The sequence below is a fragment of the Aedes aegypti genome, chromosome 2 (genome assembly GCF_002204515.2).
Source record: "Aedes aegypti strain LVP_AGWG chromosome 2, AaegL5.0 Primary Assembly, whole genome shotgun sequence".
In the NCBI taxonomy this organism is placed as follows: Eukaryota; Metazoa; Arthropoda; class Insecta; order Diptera; family Culicidae; genus Aedes; species Aedes aegypti.
In genome coordinates, this window is record NC_035108.1 from 468,321,009 (window position 1) to 468,342,134 (window position 21,126).

The following is a 21,126-nucleotide window of genomic DNA, read 5'->3' on the forward strand; positions in this document are numbered from 1 at the left end:
AAAATCTTCAAGGAAGCGCTATCCGCAGTTACACAACCGTTGATCTTTAGTTTAAGCAAATTTGATTGGCTACTGTTGTTCAGTCGAGTCGAAATTTGATAAAATCCTAGCGTTTCTTCTTCATGTAAGGTACTCGGTTGATACTTCAAACTGTAGTTTTGAAGCCGTCTGTTTTCAATTTCCATTAGCTTTGATTTTACGAAGGACATCTCATCTGGACATGATCTGCCGAGCATCATAGAATCAGATATTTGTTTCAAGCAGGCGTATAAAAAAGATTTTTGCATTCGAATTTCTGCGTTGATTGCAAATGATTCTGTTTTAAAAAAATACTTTGTCTTTTTCTTATAGTTAAGATTCCACCACACATTGAAGTTTTCATTGAAACAATTTTGCAATTTCAACTGATTGTACATTCGAATGAACTTGTCTATAACTTCCGGCTTATCGATTAAGGAAGAGTTTACTTTCCAAAACCCCTTACCTTGGCGAACCATGCTAGCAGGATCAGTTAATGTGTATTTCATGATCACAGAGTGGTGATCAGAGAATGCCGTTGGGAGAATTTCAATCGATCTTACTTGTTTAGTGAACGCATCTGGGCTGTAAATCCTATCTAATCGTGATCTAGAATCACCTCGGAAAAACGTGAATAAAGTTTTCTTATTTAAAACTTTTTCTACATCGAAAAGCTGTAACGATGTGACAAGAGTTTGTAAACCCTTGCACAAATTTTTTACGTTCGAGTTTGAATCGTTGGCATTAAGAATACAATTGAAATCGCCAAGTAGGATATTGGGATAGTCACCAGAGAGATGCGGGATGACATCCTCGGTGAACAAAATGTCTCTTTGCCTTTTGAATTGAGCTCCAGAGTGTGCGTAGATGTTAACAAAATTTGCATTGTCGAAGACAATAGACGAGATTCTACCGTTTGGATTTAGTAGAACGCTTTTTGGTTCAATATTTTTACGCAGAAGAATAGCAGTGCCTTTGTTGGTCGAACTAATATTGACATATGCATAATGAGATGGTATGAACGCGAAACTTTCGAAAGACACTTCCTGGAGAAAAATAACATCCAGGTCGTTATTCCATATAAAATCTTTTAGCAATGACTTTTTCGTGTCTGTACCAATTGCGTTGATGTTTAAAGTTGCAATTTTTCTAATAAAGATCATTTTGTTCGTTTTTGTAAGTTGGGTGCTACCTTTGGTACGGGAGTTAGTTGACTTTTGGATAAGGATCTTTTCTCAAGAGCTGCGGTTGGCAGCGGTTCTGTTAGTTTACCTTTTTTCGCTTCGATTTTACCTTTCCGTTGCTGTACCGTGACGAATGGGGTTTCATTCGTTGATTGCGTGTCATCTTCCGACGAAGAGATCATTGTACGTTTGAGAGCCGCTTTCTTTTCGTCCATTTCCATCTCCTCGTTGGCCTCCTGATCTGCTTCCTGATCCTGGGGTGGAACAGGCACATCCTCACCATTGGATGCTTCGAGATCGTCAGCCGCGTTCGAAGCCTCTGCCGCGCTTGTGTCTTGTGAGATTGTTTCGTTGATTGCTGGATCTATTGCAAGATTGGAGTATGACGGTTTTTGTGCATCCGCTCCATCACTTCCGGGCTGCTTGACGCTGACGCTTGGTAGTTCACTCTTTGCCGCTTCACCCAGCGCGGTCACATTGGCGTATGATGATCCACCGCTACTACTGCCGTTGCCGCCATCTTTGGATACCGCTCGAGGACAAACTGCTTTCACGTGGCCTTCGCCCTTACAAAGGAAACACAATGACCGATGTACACGTGTGGGGGGATTTCTTTGGCCACTTCCATATGAACTCCCCGGACACCCGTGTAGATGCTAACACCATGTGCTGCAGCAAATCGCTCTCTTACTTGTTGCCGGATTGTACCATACTGGCCAAGGACGTGCGCGATGTCCTTATTTTCGATTTCCGGGGGTAAACTAAACACTCTGACGTACCTGAAAATCCTACTGGCCATTTCCAGGTGAACTCGTGTCGTGCTGCCATCCTCGTAGTAGAACGTGTAGGCCTCTTCAAGGCCACTCATGAAGTTCGAGAACTTTGCTTCGTCGATGAACTTGAGGTAAAACCTGTTTTCGTTTTCATCCCGATAAACGGAATGAAGGTCAGCTGGGGGGACTTTCAGGTGTTGCAGAGTAAACTTCAGTACTTCCAAGTGGGCTGGGGTCTTGCTTCCAGAGGAGCACACTAGCTTCACCGTGTTCTTTCAAACCCGAGTTTCCATTTTGCTCTTTTGTTCAAGAGCACGCTTCCGACAATTGTTGTACAGCACAATAGGTGCTGGTGTGACTATTGTCACTGATCGATTTTTTTTCACACTATCAGATATACGTCCGTTTCGATCGACTGTTCGCACAAGAATGGCTTGGAATTTACTTTTTACATATTTGTCACTGATAAGATAATCTACGACATATTTCAGAGTTAATAACTTTTGCGTCAATTGCGAATAACTGAAAGCGTGTTTTGATCATTAGTTTCATTGAGAAGAAAAGTGAAAAACTGAGATCGACAAAATATTTCGTAGTTCCAAAGCTTTGAAATTTCGCTTGAGTCTCCGATGCATGCACTGGTATACTAGGTTACAATTAAACAAGATTGATTGAAACTTTTGTAGGAACGTTTTGGGGGCTTTGGCATTTCCTGACCAAAAGCCGAAGCACCATCACAAGGTCGACTGTGTATGTAAGATTAGCAAAATAGATATGAGATAGATTTAAAAGATATAAAGTTTTATTGTGATGATAGATAGTTTTTCTTCGTTAAAAGTTTGTTCTGATTGTAAACTTAATGTTTCAGTGGTAAAATTTTTAAATTATAACATAACATTTTAATACTGAAAGTTTCACTATGATTGTTTATTGCCATATTCTACTTGCCTATGTCTGTTCGGGAGTGAGATGAACTAATAGTCCAGGCATCATTCTCGATTGAACCGATCAGAGGGAAAAAATGTATCGCTTTAACCATTGAGGTAACAGACGAAAAGTACTGCCAGGCTACTCAGTGCGCAGGAATTTACGGTCTACATAGACTACAGCAAAAATGTTAAATGTTAAGCGTTTTAATCGAGTTTCAATATTTTAAATATAAAAGTCCTAGGTGGACGACTCATCAGACAGAGTATAAGGATAACTTTCATGACGACTCTTAGCCTTTAAATTTCTTAAAAACCCTGAAACAACGCAAACAAGATTTGATGAAATCTAAAATCGATAATTTTATTACTTTTTACTGAGGGCTCATGTAGCATATGACATTACGGAGCCAAATGAATTTCGAGATTATTTTTGTATTTCAACATTGTAACTGAGCTATCTATGATAGTTTTGGGAATGAATGTACTTGTTGTTTTTGCCCAGGTTAAAGACTCAATAAAATCATGAATAGAAAACTGATAACAAAACTATGTTATTGAAATTGCTAAAATACAAAGGGAGCACTCATTAATCGTTTGCAACGTTATTCACACTCAGCTGCATCGCTGATCATGTTTCTGATTTACTGGACAAAACAACCTTGTTGGTTTAAATATATGAGTACCTATTTTTTTGATAATTGGTTGAGCTGTATAGTGAACAATCGTTCATCGCTATTACTTTCATTGCAATGCTTTGCATCGCAAATCTTCAACATGTTGCATTTAAATGCTAATATTCTCTCCTATATAATTGTCATATGCAGTTGATTGTACTTCAGTTTCCTTTTGACATAGCATATGCTTCGCAATAAACGAGTACTATTCATTCTATGTAATGAAAACATGTTGCAACGAACGATTGTTCTCTGTATAGTAACATTTAGCGATTATGTTCACCTTTCGTAGTGAGCCGCTACAACCACTTTTTCACAATATCACGTTAACAGAATATAGCCCAATGGCATAAGCATATAAAAACTGAGCTTTTCTCTAGCTAGCTCTCCGAAGACGAGTAGGTCTCCAAACTAACAGAGATAGCTAGGTTGCAAAGATTATTTTAGAAATAATATTGAAATTTATACGGCTCCGTAATGCTAAGTGCTACATGAGCCCTCAGTTAAATGTAATAAAATGTTTAGTTTTTTATATTTCCCAAATCTTTTGTTTGCATTGTTTTAAGTTTTTGAAAAATTAAAAGGCTAAGAATCATGAAAGTTATTCACGTACTCTGTCTGATGAGTACTCCAACTAGAAGTTTTTCATATAAAATGTTAAAATGTTAACAATTTTTCATCGATAGAATATTTTGAGGCAAGGATGTTTTGAAAGGTTTGACCAGTGATTCCCAAAGTGGGCGAATTGACCACCTTGGGGGCGATTTTCGGGACCAAGGGGGCGAAAATTTGTAACACAGATTTGGGGGGGCGAAAAGGCTAGTATGGGAGCAATTGGAAAATTACTCATAACGTTGCACAGTGGGAAAAAAAGGTAGTAAACCGACGAAGAATTCTGTATCTTGTGAACGCAACGCGTACAATATGAGAAAACTAGTCATTTTTATAAAAAAATGTCTGGGGAATCGAATGAAAGTGGTTCCGATGGCCGCACGGATCGTTATCATGCCCATTTTGCCCAAATTCCCCATTTTTTGTAGGTTTTTCATGAAATTCAACGTCTAATGTTCAAGGGAACTGATTATAAACTATTGCAATAACGTTTCTGACACAACAAAAGTCTGAGAAAGCATGTGCAAAAAGCTAAACAGACCGCACAAATTGATATTATGTCCATTTTACCCAAATTCCACATTTTATCAGGTTTTTGGTAATAAAATTTATTATATGTGTAGGCAAAACAATTTTAAACTATTAAAACAACAATTTCGAAGCAACGATAATTTGTGTATGTGAGTGGAAGACAAGCCACACAGCACACGAATAGTTTTCATGCCCATTTTACCTATATTCCCCATTTCATCAGGTTCTAAATAGCATCTTTGGTATTATTCGTGGAAACTGTTTAGTAATTATTTTTAATAACGTTTCCAAAGCTGCAACAGTCTGAGAATATAGAGGAAATATGAAAAACTGCCCACATGGATAATTCACATGCCCGTTTCACCTATATTCCCCCTTTTATCAGATTCATGATTTAATTTTTCGTTCTCTGTCTAAGGGAACCAGTTATAAGCTATTGGAATTACGTTTTCTAATAAACAACAGACTGAGATTAAAAAAATGAAAGATTATGCCGCCAATAAAAATTATAAGTATGCCCATTTTACCCAAATTTCACATTTCTTCAGGTTTTTTTTTATCTAATCTATCGTATTATGTTTAAGGAATTTGATAATGTGCTATTAAAATTGCGGATTTCAATCTTTCACAGGCCAAGATGGTGCAAAGCTATCATTTGGAATGGTATGCTGTAGTAGTTTCAATGCCTACTTTACCTCAATTCCCCATTTTGTCAGATTATATATTGCATTTCTTGTATTATTTATATGAAATATTTTTTAGCAATTGAGAGGCAATTGAGATAACAATTCCAAAGCTACAAAAAATTGGTAAGAGACTAACAATTGCCCGAACGGATAATTTCCATGCCTGTCTTACCTTTATTCCCCTTTTCATAAGATTCATGATATATTGTTTCACACTATGTCTAGGAAAATCAACTATGAGCTATTAAAATGACGTTTTTGAATGTACAACAGACTGAGATAAAGAACAAAAGAGTTAATAACACCCACATGAATCGCTATAATGCCCATTTTTCCCAAATTTCACATTTCTTCAAGTTTTTGATCTAAATTCATAGTATTATGTTTAAGGAAACGGATAACGTGCTATTGAAATAATGGTTTTGAAACACTAACAGTCTAAGACTGTGAATGATAGCTTTTAAATGGACTACTTGAGTAGTTTCCTTGCCCGTTTTACCTAAATTACTTGTTATATCAGGTTCTAGATAGCATTTCTTGTGTTATTTATATGAACTATGATTTAGAAACTAAAGTAACGATTCCAGCTACAAAAGTCTAAAACGGATAGTTTTCCTGTCCGTTGACCCTTTTTTGTGTAGCGTAACTAATTATGATATAACAAAAAAGAAAAAAAAAACACCGATAAGAGTTTTATGATGTGTAAAGAGTGATGTGAAAAGAGTGATTCCAAACTACTGAAGTTTTTTTTCCGTAGACCACACAACTGTTCAAAAATTGAGTGAAATAAATTAAAACTGATCAAATGCATGCTGTTTTCTTGAATTTATTATAACAACAGGATTATGGTTATGATGGGATTTTAATCTCGTGTTATTGGTAAGGAAAACTATTTCGAAATATTAAATAATGTTTCAGAAACAACCACACTCAAAGACAAAGAGTGTGAGAAATAGACACAAATGTAGGCAATCGGTTTTGCATCACTTCATACTGGTTTCGACAAGATCTACAAAACTTAAATTTAAAATGACGATCATAAGTGTACAATTTATCATTCTCATGCTTATTACCTTGAGAAGAAATGTTACTACTATCTTTCAAACGGTTTGATGATACGAAATAGCTAGAAATTATTTCTTTTGTGAGTATTGCAACGATACCATTAGGAGATAGTGTATATGTATAATGTGAATAATTACTCGCTTAGTTACTTTTTAAGTATTTGTTAAGCAAGAAGTTCGATACACACACACATTCAAGTATGATGATCTCTACGATTCACGCTATGGTCATTTTTCATTGTCACTTGATCACAACTGTGTATAATGGTTTTTAATCGAGACATTTTTGAAATTTACGTGAAGAACTGGAGCACTGAAAATGCTTTGGAGTTTCTCCATCAAAATCTTACAGATGCAGAAGATGTAATCAATCGTAGTTTTAGTGAATGGAGGCGTCAGCTCAAAACTATTTGGAAAAAAATCGGTTGCAGAGAAAGGTTTCTGCAAAGGAAAGCGAGTTGGTTAGATTCTCCATTTCCGGTAAGTTGAACTTGTTAAAACTATTACCGTAGTTTCATTATCACCGAGTTTTGTTACGCAACTTTTTAATGTGGCTATATTTTGCACCATTTTCTCTAGATATTCCAAAAGCTATGACCAATCTATATAAATAAAAATGGAATGATGTTTGTATGTCACGAAATAGCTTGAGAACGGGTGATTGGACTTACATGATTCTTTCACTGTTGAATTCGTCCAGAGCTCCGACGTGTTTGTGCGGAGAAAAAAATTAAGAAAGTCTTCGAAATAGTGGGGAAAACGGGAGAAAACTAATCTGACATTTTCTACACGGGACTTGCATAGCGTTTTTCAACAGCCTACTTGATGGCAAGACGAAGTTTGCTGGGACCACTAGTATGTAATAAATTTTAAACTTGGTTGTGTTTTTACCTGTGCTTATAATTATGCAAACAGGTGTCTGCTTTCTAACTTGTCTTGTCTTGTTGTCATTTTTTCGAATTAAATAAGACTTGAGTGCTTCATATGCTTCGTTTTGATAAACAAGCCAATCAAATTACAAACTCCCTCTTTTCCGAGAAGCGGATGTAGCTGTGGCATATAGCATAAGTTTAACTAACTAAGAACATAACAACAACATAGAACAGGTTATGAAGGCCTGCGAACTTTGCAAAGGACGTAAAATTCTTCCACTGATCTAGAAGCCTTTAATATGACAATAGTATTTTGTTGGATTTTCTGACAAATCTAAAATTGGTAAAACATCATTTGAGACTGACACTAATTGCCTAGAGGACACACAATTGATTTAGGATACCCTATAATTCCTGTTGGTAGGTGCTAGTTATGCCTTGGCATACTTCATATGTAAGGTTGCGTAACCTTATAGTATTGTTAATAAATCTATGCACCACCAAAACCACAATATAATTTTTCCGTAGATGAACGCAAGGATTGATGTGAATTTTTCAAAAAAAAAAATGTATAGTAAATTGGTGTAAGAAGTAAATTTAGAAATAAGAATGAGAAAGAAAAATATGCAAAATAATTTATTGTTTGATGTTTTACTGTTTAAAGATTTCAACATCGAAGGCAGATAAAAAGGTTTCATCAGCAAAATCACCAGAACAGCAGATTAAACAAAAACCACATGATCAAACTCCGTCCACTTTCAAAAAACGTGGTAGAAAATCTATGGGCTATGAGAAGCTGCAAGAACGAACAAAGACAACTTACGCCTGTAAATTGGCACAGGAACATTCGCTTGAGGAATTGTTGCGAGCGGCGGAAACAGTCGCTTATAAAAAAGGTTGTTTGGCATCCAAGAAAGTATTGAAAATGTTAAGAACAGAGAAGGTAGAGTGGGCAGAGAAAGCATTACACAACGTACAAAAACATGAAACTGTCAATTTTTCGGTGGAAAACTGCCTTATGCTGAAAACAAGATTAAGTTTGTCAAAAAGCAAATATACAGGAATTGCTAAATTTATGAAAACAGAAATGGGACAGAAGATGCTTCCCTGGAAAGATGTTATGCAATATCGAGACAAAATCATTCCAAAATTTACCAAGCCAAATGATGATAAAGGATATTTAGCTGTCCAAATTCCCGTTCGTGATTTAATTGAAAACGACGTCCTCAGAATAATGCAGCTTGAAGATGTTCTATCCAAAGTCGAATCAATCGCAAAATCTGAGGTAGTAGACTGCACGATGCACGTGTCGGCAGGCCCTGATTCCGCGACCGGATTTAGTCACTACAATCAGGCTAAATTCTTGGCTCGCGACGATTCGCTGTTTACTGAGCACTGTATGAGCGTGAAATTAGAGAGCAACGATCAAGTTTTATATACAGTTCCAAATCCGCAGTCTGATACATTCTGCCGAGTGCGTCGTATGTGTTGGACGAAAGAAACGGATGTTCTAACACGAGAAATGTATCTTGAATTTTTCAATGAGATAGACGAAATCAATAAAGATCCGATTGTTATAAAAATTGACGATATAACCCTGCGTGTGCAAGTCAAGGCTATTTACTCGATGATCGATGGTAAAGCGGCGAATGCAATTGTAGGCAATAGGAATACACATGGTTGTCCATTGTGTCCTCCATTTTTCGGAATCGAAAAAAAGATTGGCCCATCATATTTTCATAGCCGATTGAACGCAGTTGAATGGCTGCTTCGTAACGCTGCAAAAAAGGCTGTTCCTGGAAATCCTGCCCAAGCGAACCAGGACGTGAAGAAAGAAGCGCGCTCTCAGGCAGATAAGCTTGAACAGCATTTTAAAATAAATATAAACCGTCCGAAAATTGGAGGCTGTGGTAGCTCCAACAACGGAAACATGGCGAGAAACTTGTTAGATGAACCGGAGGAGTTTGCAAAAACACTCAATATAAATGTTGATTTGGTGAAGAATCTGAGACTAATGAGAAGTCTTGCTCTTTCATCACAAAAATTGAGAGCAGATAAGGTAAAGAAGCTGTATGAAATTTTGGAGAATCAAATCTACAAAGAATTCCACTTCATCAAAACCCTACCTCCATGCATTCATAAATACAAGCATTTAGCAGAGTTTGTGGAGAAGTTGGTAAGTTGATTGTTATTTAATAATTAATCCATTACTCATTTTCACATATTTTAGCCCTATACAATGAACTTCGTAGACGAACAATCTGGCGAACGTTGCCACAAGCGCCACAAGTTTTCCCGCCCACATCTGTCGAGAAAAACGTCTGCCATAGACAATTTAGTGGACATGATGAAAGCAGCACTTACATGGTCGGATCCTAAAATGTCCTGCTTAGCGTATTTGAAGAGTGGCCACACCAAACATTCCAACAAAGATGTAGAATTTGAAACACAGTTAGCAGAATACTACGAATCGAAGGAAAGTGAACCTGTTAAAATGTCCTCAGAAAGCTCTTTTCCGATTGATTGTTCCGGTGATAGTAGCAATAGTGACGAAGAAGTAGATGACAGCGATGAAAGTGATGATTGCTGATTAACTACAAACAAAATCTTGTTACAAAGTATATTTCACAAGAATTTTTAGATCAGTATTAGTATTTGTAATTATTATTATTATTCTGATTATTATTATTATTATTATTATTATTATTGTTATTATTATTATTATTATTATTATTTTAACTTTAATCATTTTCGTTACACATAAATATTGCAATTTATAAACTAACTGTAATTGAATAAAAAAATCTTTCATTAGTTTTGTACATTTATGGATCGATATATAAAATTTTCATGTTTTCAGTTATTCACGTCGATATCTGAAGGGACCATTGACTCATGGAAATATCGAGTAAAGGAACAATTATGACTTGGAAAGCTGTTTGAGGGGACCGTCACAGTAACCATGAAATTTTGATTTTAGTATGGTTCCATGAGTCGATATCGAGTCATGGAACATTGACTCATGGAGGTTTGACTGTATTCTTCAAAATGTATGCTTCTTTTCATCAATAGTTGCGCATCTGACCCAGAGGATCCCATAAGATTTCAATCTATTACGCCAACTAAGGAACCATTTAAATACTACCTCTACAAAATGAACAATGTTCTTGTTTTTGATGTAAAGATTAATGCGGGAACCACTCAAGTTATGTGGTCAATAATTTTTTTCTTAGATTGTAGTAGCTTTGAAAAAAATATATCATTAGTTCATTCTCTTCTTAATACGTAACACAATCAATTCCATCAAAAACTTTATATAATGGGGAATCAAGGTTACTTTGAACATATTAGTGCGATACGTTCCATATATGGTCGGCGTTAAGAAATTAAGATTAAACAACAAAACATTTTTTCAACAGCACGTTATTCGTTTCCTTAAACATAATACTATAAATTACATCAAAACCTGAATGAATGTCGAATTTGGGTAGAATGGGTTTAATAACGGTGTAGGGTAGCTTTAAGTCTTGTGTTCTTTATCTCAGTCTGTTGTACATTCAAAAACGTCATTTCAATAGCTTGTAAGGCTGATACAAATATAAAATTTCTTTTATATCCGAGACCACTTGGATGGTATAAATATCGATTGCCTACATTTGTGTCTATTTCTCACACTCTTTGTCTTTGACTGTGGTTGTTTCTGAAACATTATTTAAATAGTCTGAAATACTCTTTAATTAATGTTCGAATCCTCTGAGCAGAATCTCAATAGAGAAACTTAAAAGTAGATGGAGTACCGTATACCTTTTAATTCCGCTCCCAAATGCTTATCTTTGACAGATACGCGTATTTCGACTACCACTTGCAGTCTTCTTCAGTGTCAGTTACTCGTATCCACAGTGGATACGTGTAACTGACACTGAAGAAGACTGCAAGGGGTAGTCGAAATACGCGTATCTGTCAAAGATAAGCATTTAGGAGCGGCATTTAACACTTCAGTCGTCGCGCTGTTGTATTTTGTACAATACTAGTGAAAAAACCTCGCTTTGCGATAACAACAGCAGCGTGGTGGTTCTGACAGTGGTCAACCACGCGACGACTGGAAGGTTAAAGGTATACGGTACTCCATCTACTTTTAAGTTTCTCTAGTCCGAAATAGTTTTCCTTACCAACAACACGGGATGAAAATCCCATCATAATCATAATCCTGTTGTAATGATAAATTCAAGAAAACAGCATGCGTATGATCAGTTTAATTTATTTCACTCAATTTTTGAACAGTTGTGTGGTCTACGGAAAAAACATCAGTAGTTTTTGAATCACATTATACGTTATCTCATAATTAGTTTCGCTACACAAAAAAGGGTCAACGGACAGGAAAACTATCCGTTTTAGACTTTTGTAGCTGGAATCGTTATTTTAGTTTCTAAATCATAGTTCATATAAATAACACAAGAAATGCTATCTAGAACCTGATATAACAAGTAATTTAGGTAAAACGGGCAAGGAAACTACTCAAGTAGTCCATTTAAAAGCTATCATTCACAGTCTTAGACTGTTAGTGTTTCAAAACCATTATTTCAATAGCACGTTATCCGTTTCCTTAAACATAATACTATGAATTTAGATCAAAAACTTGAAGAAATGTGAAATTTGGGTAAAATGGGCATTATAGCGATTCATGTGGGTGTTATTAACTCTTTTGTTCTTTATCTCAGTCTGTTGTACATTCAAAAACGTCATTTTAATAGCTCATAGTTGATTTTCCTAGACATAGTGTGAAACAATATATCATGAATCTTATGAAAAGGGGAATAAAGGTAAGACAGGCATGGAAATTATCCGTTCGGGCAATTGTTAGTCTCTTACCAATTTTTTGTAGCTTTGGAATTGTTATCTCAATTGCCTCTCAATTGCTAAAAAATATTTCATATAAATAATACAAGAAATGCAATATATAATCTGACAAAATGGGGAATTGAGGTAAAGTAGGCATTGAAACTACTACAGCATACCATTCCAAATGATAGCTTTGCACCATCTTGGCCTGTGAAAGATTGAAATCCGCAATTTTAATAGCACATTATCAAATTCCTTAAACATAATACGATAGATTAGATAAAAAAAACCTGAAGAAATGTGAAATTTGGGTAAAATGGGCATACTTATAATTTTTATTGGCGGCATAATCTTTCATTTTTTTAATCTCAGTCTGTTGTTTATTAGAAAACGTAATTCCAATAGCTTATAACTGGTTCCCTTAGACAGAGAACGAAAAATTAAATCATGAATCTGATAAAAGGGGGAATATAGGTGAAACGGGCATGTGAATTATCCATGTGGGCAGTTTTTCATATTTCCTCTATATTCTCAGACTGTTGCAGCTTTGGAAACGTTATTAAAAATAATTACTAAACAGTTTCCACGAATAATACCAAAGATGCTATTTAGAACCTGATGAAATGGGGAATATAGGTAAAATGGGCATGAAAACTATTCGTGTGCTGTGTGGCTTGTCTTCCACTCACATACACAAATTATCGTTGCTTCGAAATTGTTGTTTTAATAGTTTAAAATTGTTTTGCCTACACATATAATAAATTTTATTACCAAAAACCTGATAAAATGTGGAATTTGGGTAAAATGGACATAATATCAATTTGTGCGGTCTGTTTAGCTTTTTGCACATGCTTTCTCAGACTTTTGTTGTGTCAGAAACGTTATTGCAATAGTTTATAATCAGTTCCCTTGAACATTAGACGTTGAATTTCATGAAAAACCTACAAAAAATGGGGAATTTGGGCAAAATGGGCATGATAACGATCCGTGCGGCCATCGGAACCACTTTCATTCGATTCCCCAGACATTTTTTTATAAAAATGACTAGTTTTCTCATATTGTACGCGTTGCGTTCACAAGATACAGAATTCTTCGTCGGTTTACTACCTTTTTTTCCCACTGTGCGTTGGAAGGATACACGTGAAAAGGAACTTATACTAATGCTTCTGTTGAATAATCAATTCGAAGTTTACATATTTCCAAGACTATTTTGCCTTAGATTGTTTATATCGCTGCACATGGTCATTTGAAATTGTAAGAGATGGTTGTCAAAACAAAATATTTGTGCTATGCATTCAAGTTTTTTTTAATATGATTTTAATTTAGAGAATTATTAGTATACGAGATTTTCTCAAAATCCAAGTGATTTTAAGTTACGGATAACATTGCTAACACAAATAACATATTTTTGAAGTACAAAACATGCATCTAATAATTTTAGGAAATTGTTCAAAATACTCGATCCATACAAAAAAAAAATGAAATAAGGTTTATTTGTTACGAGTTGACTTGAAAACGTGCTTGTGCAAAGAAAAAGTTTAAGAAAATTTCCGGAATAGTCAGGAAACGGAAGAACTCATATCAGTCATTTTGTATGGGAGATTTCATGGCAATTTCCATCAACCAACTTTACGTCCCCAATGGGACAGAGCCTGCTTCTCAGCTTAGTGTTCTTATGAGCACTTCCACAGTTATTAACTGAGAGCTTACTATGCCAATGACCATTTTTGCATGCGTATATCGTGTGGCAGGTACGAAGATACTCTATGCCCTGGGAAGTTGAGAAAATTTCCAACCCGAAAAGATCCTCGACCGGTGGGATTCAAAACTCACAACCTCAGCTTGGTCTTGCTGAATAGCTGCGCGTTTACCGCTACGGCTATCTGGGCCCATGATCACTAGTATTTAATATCGAAAGATTTATTTTCGATGGGAGAACTTTAAGGTGAAACATCTCGGAATCCGAAGATGGCCGTCACAATGGCCGACTAAACTGGAGAAGTAGTAGGCAAAAATTTCTGATCTTCTAATTTTAAGCTTTCTACTAATGTACAAATTCAAAATAAAAAGTGCACTTTTGTTGAATGCTTCCTTCGGGAGATTAGTGCTTTTGAAGTTTTAGTGCAATCTTAGAAGTTTGATTTCAAACTGTTTCGCCTTAAAGTAAGGCAGCTAATATTTCTCGATAACTTTTTCAAATAGACGTAAGTAGCTTTCATACGGTTTTGAGAAAATTAATTAAGAAGAATCACAACCCTTCTTCTAAAATTGTTTTAAAACGAATCCCCTTTTTAACATTTTTTTACCGTGTACATCGCTTAAATTTTGCATGCAATCAACTCGCTTTAAAACTCAAAGTAGTTTCTAACACTTCCCACAAAAATTGTATGACAAAATGATAAGCCGTTTCAATCAGTTACTTACGACGTTTTTGTATCAGTGTAAAATCGACTCAAGTAGTTTTTTGTTTTGATTCGTGGTTAAGTCACTTTGTCTCCCATACAACGGAGCGGCGAAAGTAGCGGTAAGGTTGCGAAAGTGGAGAATCTTACTTTCGTCGTTTTGTAAATCCGGAAATTAAACGTTCTAAAAGTGAAAAATCGAGTTGGTTTAGAGCGGAACGTGTAGAATTTCGTCTGCGAAACACGTAGGATTGATAAAGTAAGTTTGTTAAGTTTTCTGACTTGAGTCTGTTTGAATAAGTCTTCGAGATTCCTATTTTAAACATCCACTTTTTTCATTCTTCAGTACCCATTTTGAAATTTTTGTTGCACGCATTCTTACCATTCCTAGTTCTTATAATACAAATGTTTTAATAAATAAATCTCTGAAAATTTTACTGACAAAAATCGGGTTCCACCGATAAATTATAATTTTATTCTATTGATATGCGATTTGAGGACATGTTTTGGAGTGTATATGTGTTCCAGAGCGCATATGGATGATGCACTGGGTTAGATTATAAACAAAAACACTAAGAAAGAAATGTTTAGGTTAATTCAAATTTGGTAATATGGGGGTTCAAAGTATGCGTGTACCGGGAATTAGACCCCATTGAATCACCATTTTCAGAAAAACTAGCCCGGTAAGAATCCCCCATAACTCGGGTAAAATGGTCCAAAATGCATATTTACGGAATTGTGTCGTTTTCTCCTAGAATGATCCATATTTTAATACAATTCGAAGTCTTAGCAGTAACTTTACAATATTTGCTAGCAACCATCATGAAAACTTTTCCTAAATTTGAGCTTTTTTACAGTTTTGAAAAAAAAAGCCATTTTATATGGAGAACGAAGAGTTAGCCACCAAGTTTCTCCATGAGTTTGCTCTGTGGCATGGAAACGCTTATTCGTTGATAAAATCATTAAAAATCCTTGATATTTAGGCAAAAAAAGTGACAACTGTTGAGTTTCACCGGGAAGTCAAGGAAAAATCTATGAGTTTATGTCCAAGGGTGGTAGCGGCAACTCTTGGGTACATATATTTTGACATCGTTTGGCAAGAAAACAAATTGAAACGTTCTAGGAATGATTTAGTGAGGCGAGCCATTTTACCCCATCAGTGCGTATTACACAGTTAAAAATAATGAAGATTACACGTCATGTAAACTTCATTTATGCGATGTAAACTTGACGTCATGTAAATTTAAGTCCGAAATCATGTAAAAATGTGTTAAATGTCATGTAATCACACAGAATCCAGATGGGTTACATGACATATAATTGAAGTTTACATGACATATCATGTAAATAGCCATGATTTTCCACGCTCCAATTATGTGCATTATATGTCTCAGAAATTTACACGTTTCGTTCGAACTGTGTAGGCCATATTCCCCTACTACGTGTTGTAGCCTAAGAATTGTCCACAGTCGAAGATAATCTCTGAAGCTAAGCTCCGACACAGGTTCAGTTCAGTAAGGGATTTTTTTTCTCCCTACGCACTCCACTGTACTTCGATCCCATACAGCAGAAGAAGCATGCACGGAGAATGCACCGGCGCACCAGATGGGAAGAGCATCGATTCCCCCGCGAGCAAAATCCAGACATTATGCGTTTGGTCTAATCTGGTTTCAACCTCCGGCAGATCGGTGTGCCACTATTAACGCATCGCGCCGCGCCATAATTAATTTTAAAGACCCCTCCTGGTTCTGTAGCCTCCGGAAGTTAGTAGTGGTTGCATTCTTTTGCCATCGCGTTCGTCGTTTACACGTGCACTGAAGTCTCCTGCCAGCCTGCCCTATTATGCTGCCGGCGGACCTTACTGGAATTGTAAGGAATCTAATCGTCTTCGGAATCAATTTCCATCATTTGTGAATGCCGTTTCGCGCTGAAGATTGTCCACACAAATCCGCGTGTGTGCATGTTGCCCGAACATGTTGTACATGACCGTCTTCTAGAGCATGTATTCCGTTCATTCGCCTCGTCATCCGAGCGAGCGTCTCTCCGAGTTCTTTATTTTTATTTCATTTTATTACTGCTGTTGAAGCGACGGCAGCAGGAGCTTCGGCCAACCCAGCGATCCCTCGGCACACTCATATAAATATTCCACGCTCCATTATTCAACCTCCCTCAAACAGAGCCCTCCATCACACCCCCGTGTGCACAAATCCTAACCTCTTTCTTCCGCAAAAAAGCAGCAACTCAACTTCTCTTGGCTCTTTGGCTGGTGCTGCAACGGTGTGTCTGAAACCGTCATTCATGGAAAAACATGACCATGAATTTTGAGTGTACCATTCGAATGATATGGTATTGTAGCATGCTCACTGTGGATTCGAGAATGTTACATCGAGGAAATGAAAATTACCGTCATCGGGGGTGAGAAAGGATCAAAAGCACGTACCGTTTTGATTCATATTACGGACACTTAAGACCTCAGTGAAGTATAACTCACAAAAAAACATGTAAAATAAATCACTCCGTATGATTCCTCCGCGATATCGAACCTTCAAACCCTTTAACTTTCGAATGGTAAGTGACGATTTCGATTCCGAAACATGAATAATTTTAAATACCGTTTTGATTCATATTACGGACACTTATAGCCTTAGTGAATACGTACGGTAAATATACGCTTCCGCAACCTCAATAAATTTAAATAAATCGAATTGTGTGACCTTTTCATGATTCTTATTCCGGACGCTTTCTCACTTTTGCCTTATATTCCGGACACTTTGATTCGAATTCCGAACAGCTCACGGAAATCATTAATACAAAAGTCAAACCATCAGTTGAAGTCGTCAAGCCACTAAAGAGACGTCTAAGGCAGTTTGACATTATGAGTTTGTATAGATTTCTATGGAAAAAGCTTACTAAAACGAGCCTCGAAAGTGAGAACTTTTGAAGAGCAAAAATTGAAACATTTCGTGTGAAATGTTTCCTATACAAAGTAGAGTGTCCGGAATTTGAAGCTGTCCGTATTATGATTCAAAACGGTATATAGAAATGTGTGGACTTTACATGATTCTTATTGCGGACGCTTCCTTACTTTTGCCTCATATTCCAGACACTTCGATTCAAATTCCGGACAGGTCAAACAAATCATAAATAGAAAAGTCAAATCTTCAAATGAAAGTGTTAAACCACTAGAGAGACGCTTAAGGATGTTGGGCATTTTAAATTTTCATAGATATCTATAGAAATGGCTGGTTAAAACGAGCCTTGAAAGTGAGAACCTTTGACCGGCATAAAATTGAAACATTTCGTGTGAAATGTTTCCCATACAAAGTAGAGTGCCCGGAATTTGAAGCTGTCCGTAATATGAATCGAAATGGTATATCCATGTTGAGTATTTGATAATTCTCGTAGTTTGACTTGAAATATCCTTTCCAGTATGAATATATGTTTGTGGGTAATGCATTTGCAAACGTTGAAAATATATTGGTAATTCGTTCATTTTATTCTGATTTATAAATGTTTGAATATTGACCCATTTTCACACCATCGAGAGAGTGACATCCGGTCAAAGAAACTGAAATTGTATATTGACAAATACATTTAGCTGTTCGGTGGTTCAATCCGCATGGTTTTAAATTGATTAACTGATTACGCGTGGTAAAGATGGATGAATTATGAGTGAAATTATGAACAAAAAACCACGTGCTCAGCTGGGATTTGAACCCAGGACTCTTGTACGCTAGACGAGTGTTGAAATTGGTTCGTATTAGGAACAAAACAGAAGAATCATCCTATATTCAAGTATGGTACATTCAGCCTAACGTACTTCGGCCTAAGTACCCTTCCTAAACGTGGGTGTAGAATTGATTGTATTTTTTCCGGTAATATCGATTCTAGACACACCGTGACTGCTGTTGCTATTGCTGTTGTTGCACTATAAATTGTCATGCTTAAACATTTCGCGCTTTCCCGCGGTGCTCTGGCCGGACTCGAAACGTCTTTCTTTCCGTCCCTCCCCCCCGGTTTCCCGTCTGCAGCATGTGACGGCTCATAATATTTATGAGTGAAGTCCTGATTGTTGCGTGTGCACGAGGTCTGCTGCTGCTGCAGTTGCTGCACAGTGTGGATGTCATCATGTTGCGTCCGGTGGACTCAGCTCAGAGAAACCGTCCAGTCCAGTCGCCTTCGTAGTTCTGGGAAAAGGCGAGTGATAGTGAGAAAACTGCTTTAGGTCAATGCTAGGATGTTTGTTCTCGGCGTTGTTGTTGTCGTCATGGTCGGTCGATGTTCTTTTCACCGTCGCGCCGTCATGGTGGTCAAATTGTTGGACAACGCTCGAGCAATTGCCACACAGAAATCCAGAAGAATTCCAGGGAACAGGGTACAAGAAATTGGCGATGCCTACTTATGAAGGGGCACTGACCGCAATAGTGAACAATGTTTACTATACATGTGTTGATTTTTACGAAGTAAATTTTGAGGGTTTTTCAATTTACTACGATCGAAAGATTCCTACAGGAATCATCTCATCAAGATTTTTATTGATTTGATTGAGAATTTCACTAATTACACATGAAGAATTGCTTTGATAGGCTTTCTCCAGAATTTTTCCAAGCATATATTTTGAATTCTATCGAAAATTACTCCTGGGATTCTTCCAGCAGTTTTCCTAATTTGCAAACCTATTCGTGAGATTTTTCCTAGAAGGCTTTTTGGACTTGCTCCAGAAAGTATGCAGAATATCTCAGATAATTGGAATTATCTGATGGGGCCTCAAAATTTACACATGACCTTACTAAAGATCTGAAGCTGCATTAAATTACATTTCACTAACAATTTTTCTTTAATTAATTCTAGGAATTCTTCATCGTGTACGTTCTTCTGTAGTTTCTCAAAAAATTTTACAGAGAATTCGGCAGTTTTCAAATATCTTGTAGCAAACGACTAAGGAAGTCTTTATGAGCACGGTAATCCCACCAGATAAAAAGATGGGGTCAAAAGTATCATCCGTGAAAACTAGGTCACAGCAGAAATTTGGGGAAGCCTTTAAGGGTACTTCATCGCTACCACGCAAAGAAATTCGAGTTTCAAACTGATTAAGGCAAAATGATAAACTCAATCAAGGTGGCATCAAGCAGCGCTGAACCGGTATCCATTACCTGAGCTGCTGTTCGCCTCACCGTCCATGAATCCCTTGCACATTTACATACCTCGAATGCAGCCACCATGTTTGACCAAATGAATTTTGTGTACTCTGGACGTGGCACCACCGTGCAGATGCTTGCGACGCCATGGCCGTAATCTTTCGTTTATTAATTTTTTATCACGTTACGCAGCGCAGCACCAGTGACCGACCTGGTTGAGCATCTTAAATATTGACACTGGGCGCAAATGCGCCCTCCTCTGCCGGAATCAGAATCGTGAGGTAATCATCCGGCGATCGTCCACTACGGAATGAGCGTGTGCCTCCGGCTGGTTTGCTGGAACCGTGCAGAACACCGTGCGACCATCATAAAATAAATCTTGGCTTAACATAAACCTACTCCTTAAGTAAGAGTAGCGATAGGGAGAGGGGGGACTGCACTCTAATCATGCTTAACACAGAACTTTTGCGGGAAAAAGTATCTGATCCTTTGACAAGAGATCTAATTGAAATGACATGGTGCACCTCAAGCCTCTGGAATATTCTCAAAATTGATGCATTTTTCGAATCCACCTTTATGTGAAACGTTATCATCGTGCACTTCTTGCCTTTGGCGTGAGTTTGATCGCGAAAAACAGAGAAAAAGCAAAGAGGATTTTGGAAATAACCTCAATGAACCAAACCACAGGGGGGCAATACACAAATTTTCCAGCTATGCTTCGGTGTGAGAGGTTCATACGATCAATCGGTCTCGATTCGCGATTTGGATCTTTGGTACACAAAGAAGGTAGTTGTTTTACTCAACAAAAAAGTTAGAACCGTTTTGAACTTTTTTGTTGAGTAGAACAATTACCTTCTTTGTACTGCACGTAGCTGAAGGGGAGAGATGTGAGGTGACAAAAAGTGTTAGAGGGAAAAAGTTTCTTGTTTATTTCAGATTCCAGCGAAATGGGATTTAGAATGAGAGAAGAAGCATGTGGTGAATAGACATCTGCAAAGTACAATAAATTCATGACCTTCTACATACAAATCAAAATAGACTAAGTAGATGAAAACCGAATTTAGTACTATACCATTTAATTCCACTAGAGTTTGTATCCTTTGACAGATACGCGTATTCCGACCTCAACTGTAAGGCCGTCTTCAGTGTCGTGTACTAGACTCGTACTAGTCGACGGCCTTACAATTGAGGTTGAAATACGCATATCTGTCAAAGGATACAAACTCTAGTGCTAGTGGAATTAAATGGTATAGTATCAAATTCGTTTTTTTCATCTACTTATAAGTATTCCACTAAACAGCTCGAAGTTTTATTATCATATATATCATATTCTAGGATTTAGGTGCTTTGTTTATTTACTAATAAAAGTATTTAAAACATCTAGATTTCTTTGGGAACAATTAT

General features: G+C 36.9%; 1 protein-coding gene across 1 annotated transcript in view; it reads right to left on the bottom strand.

Moving 5' to 3' along the window:
• Positions 1–21,126, bottom strand: part of LOC5568083 (cadherin-related tumor suppressor) — a 233,900-nt gene that overhangs the window by 31,018 nt on the left and 181,756 nt on the right. The window contains exon 4 of the mRNA XM_021839701.1: positions 1,291–1,768. Coding sequence (XP_021695393.1) covers positions 1,291–1,768 — 478 coding nt within the window. The remainder of the gene's footprint in view (positions 1–1,290; positions 1,769–21,126) is intronic.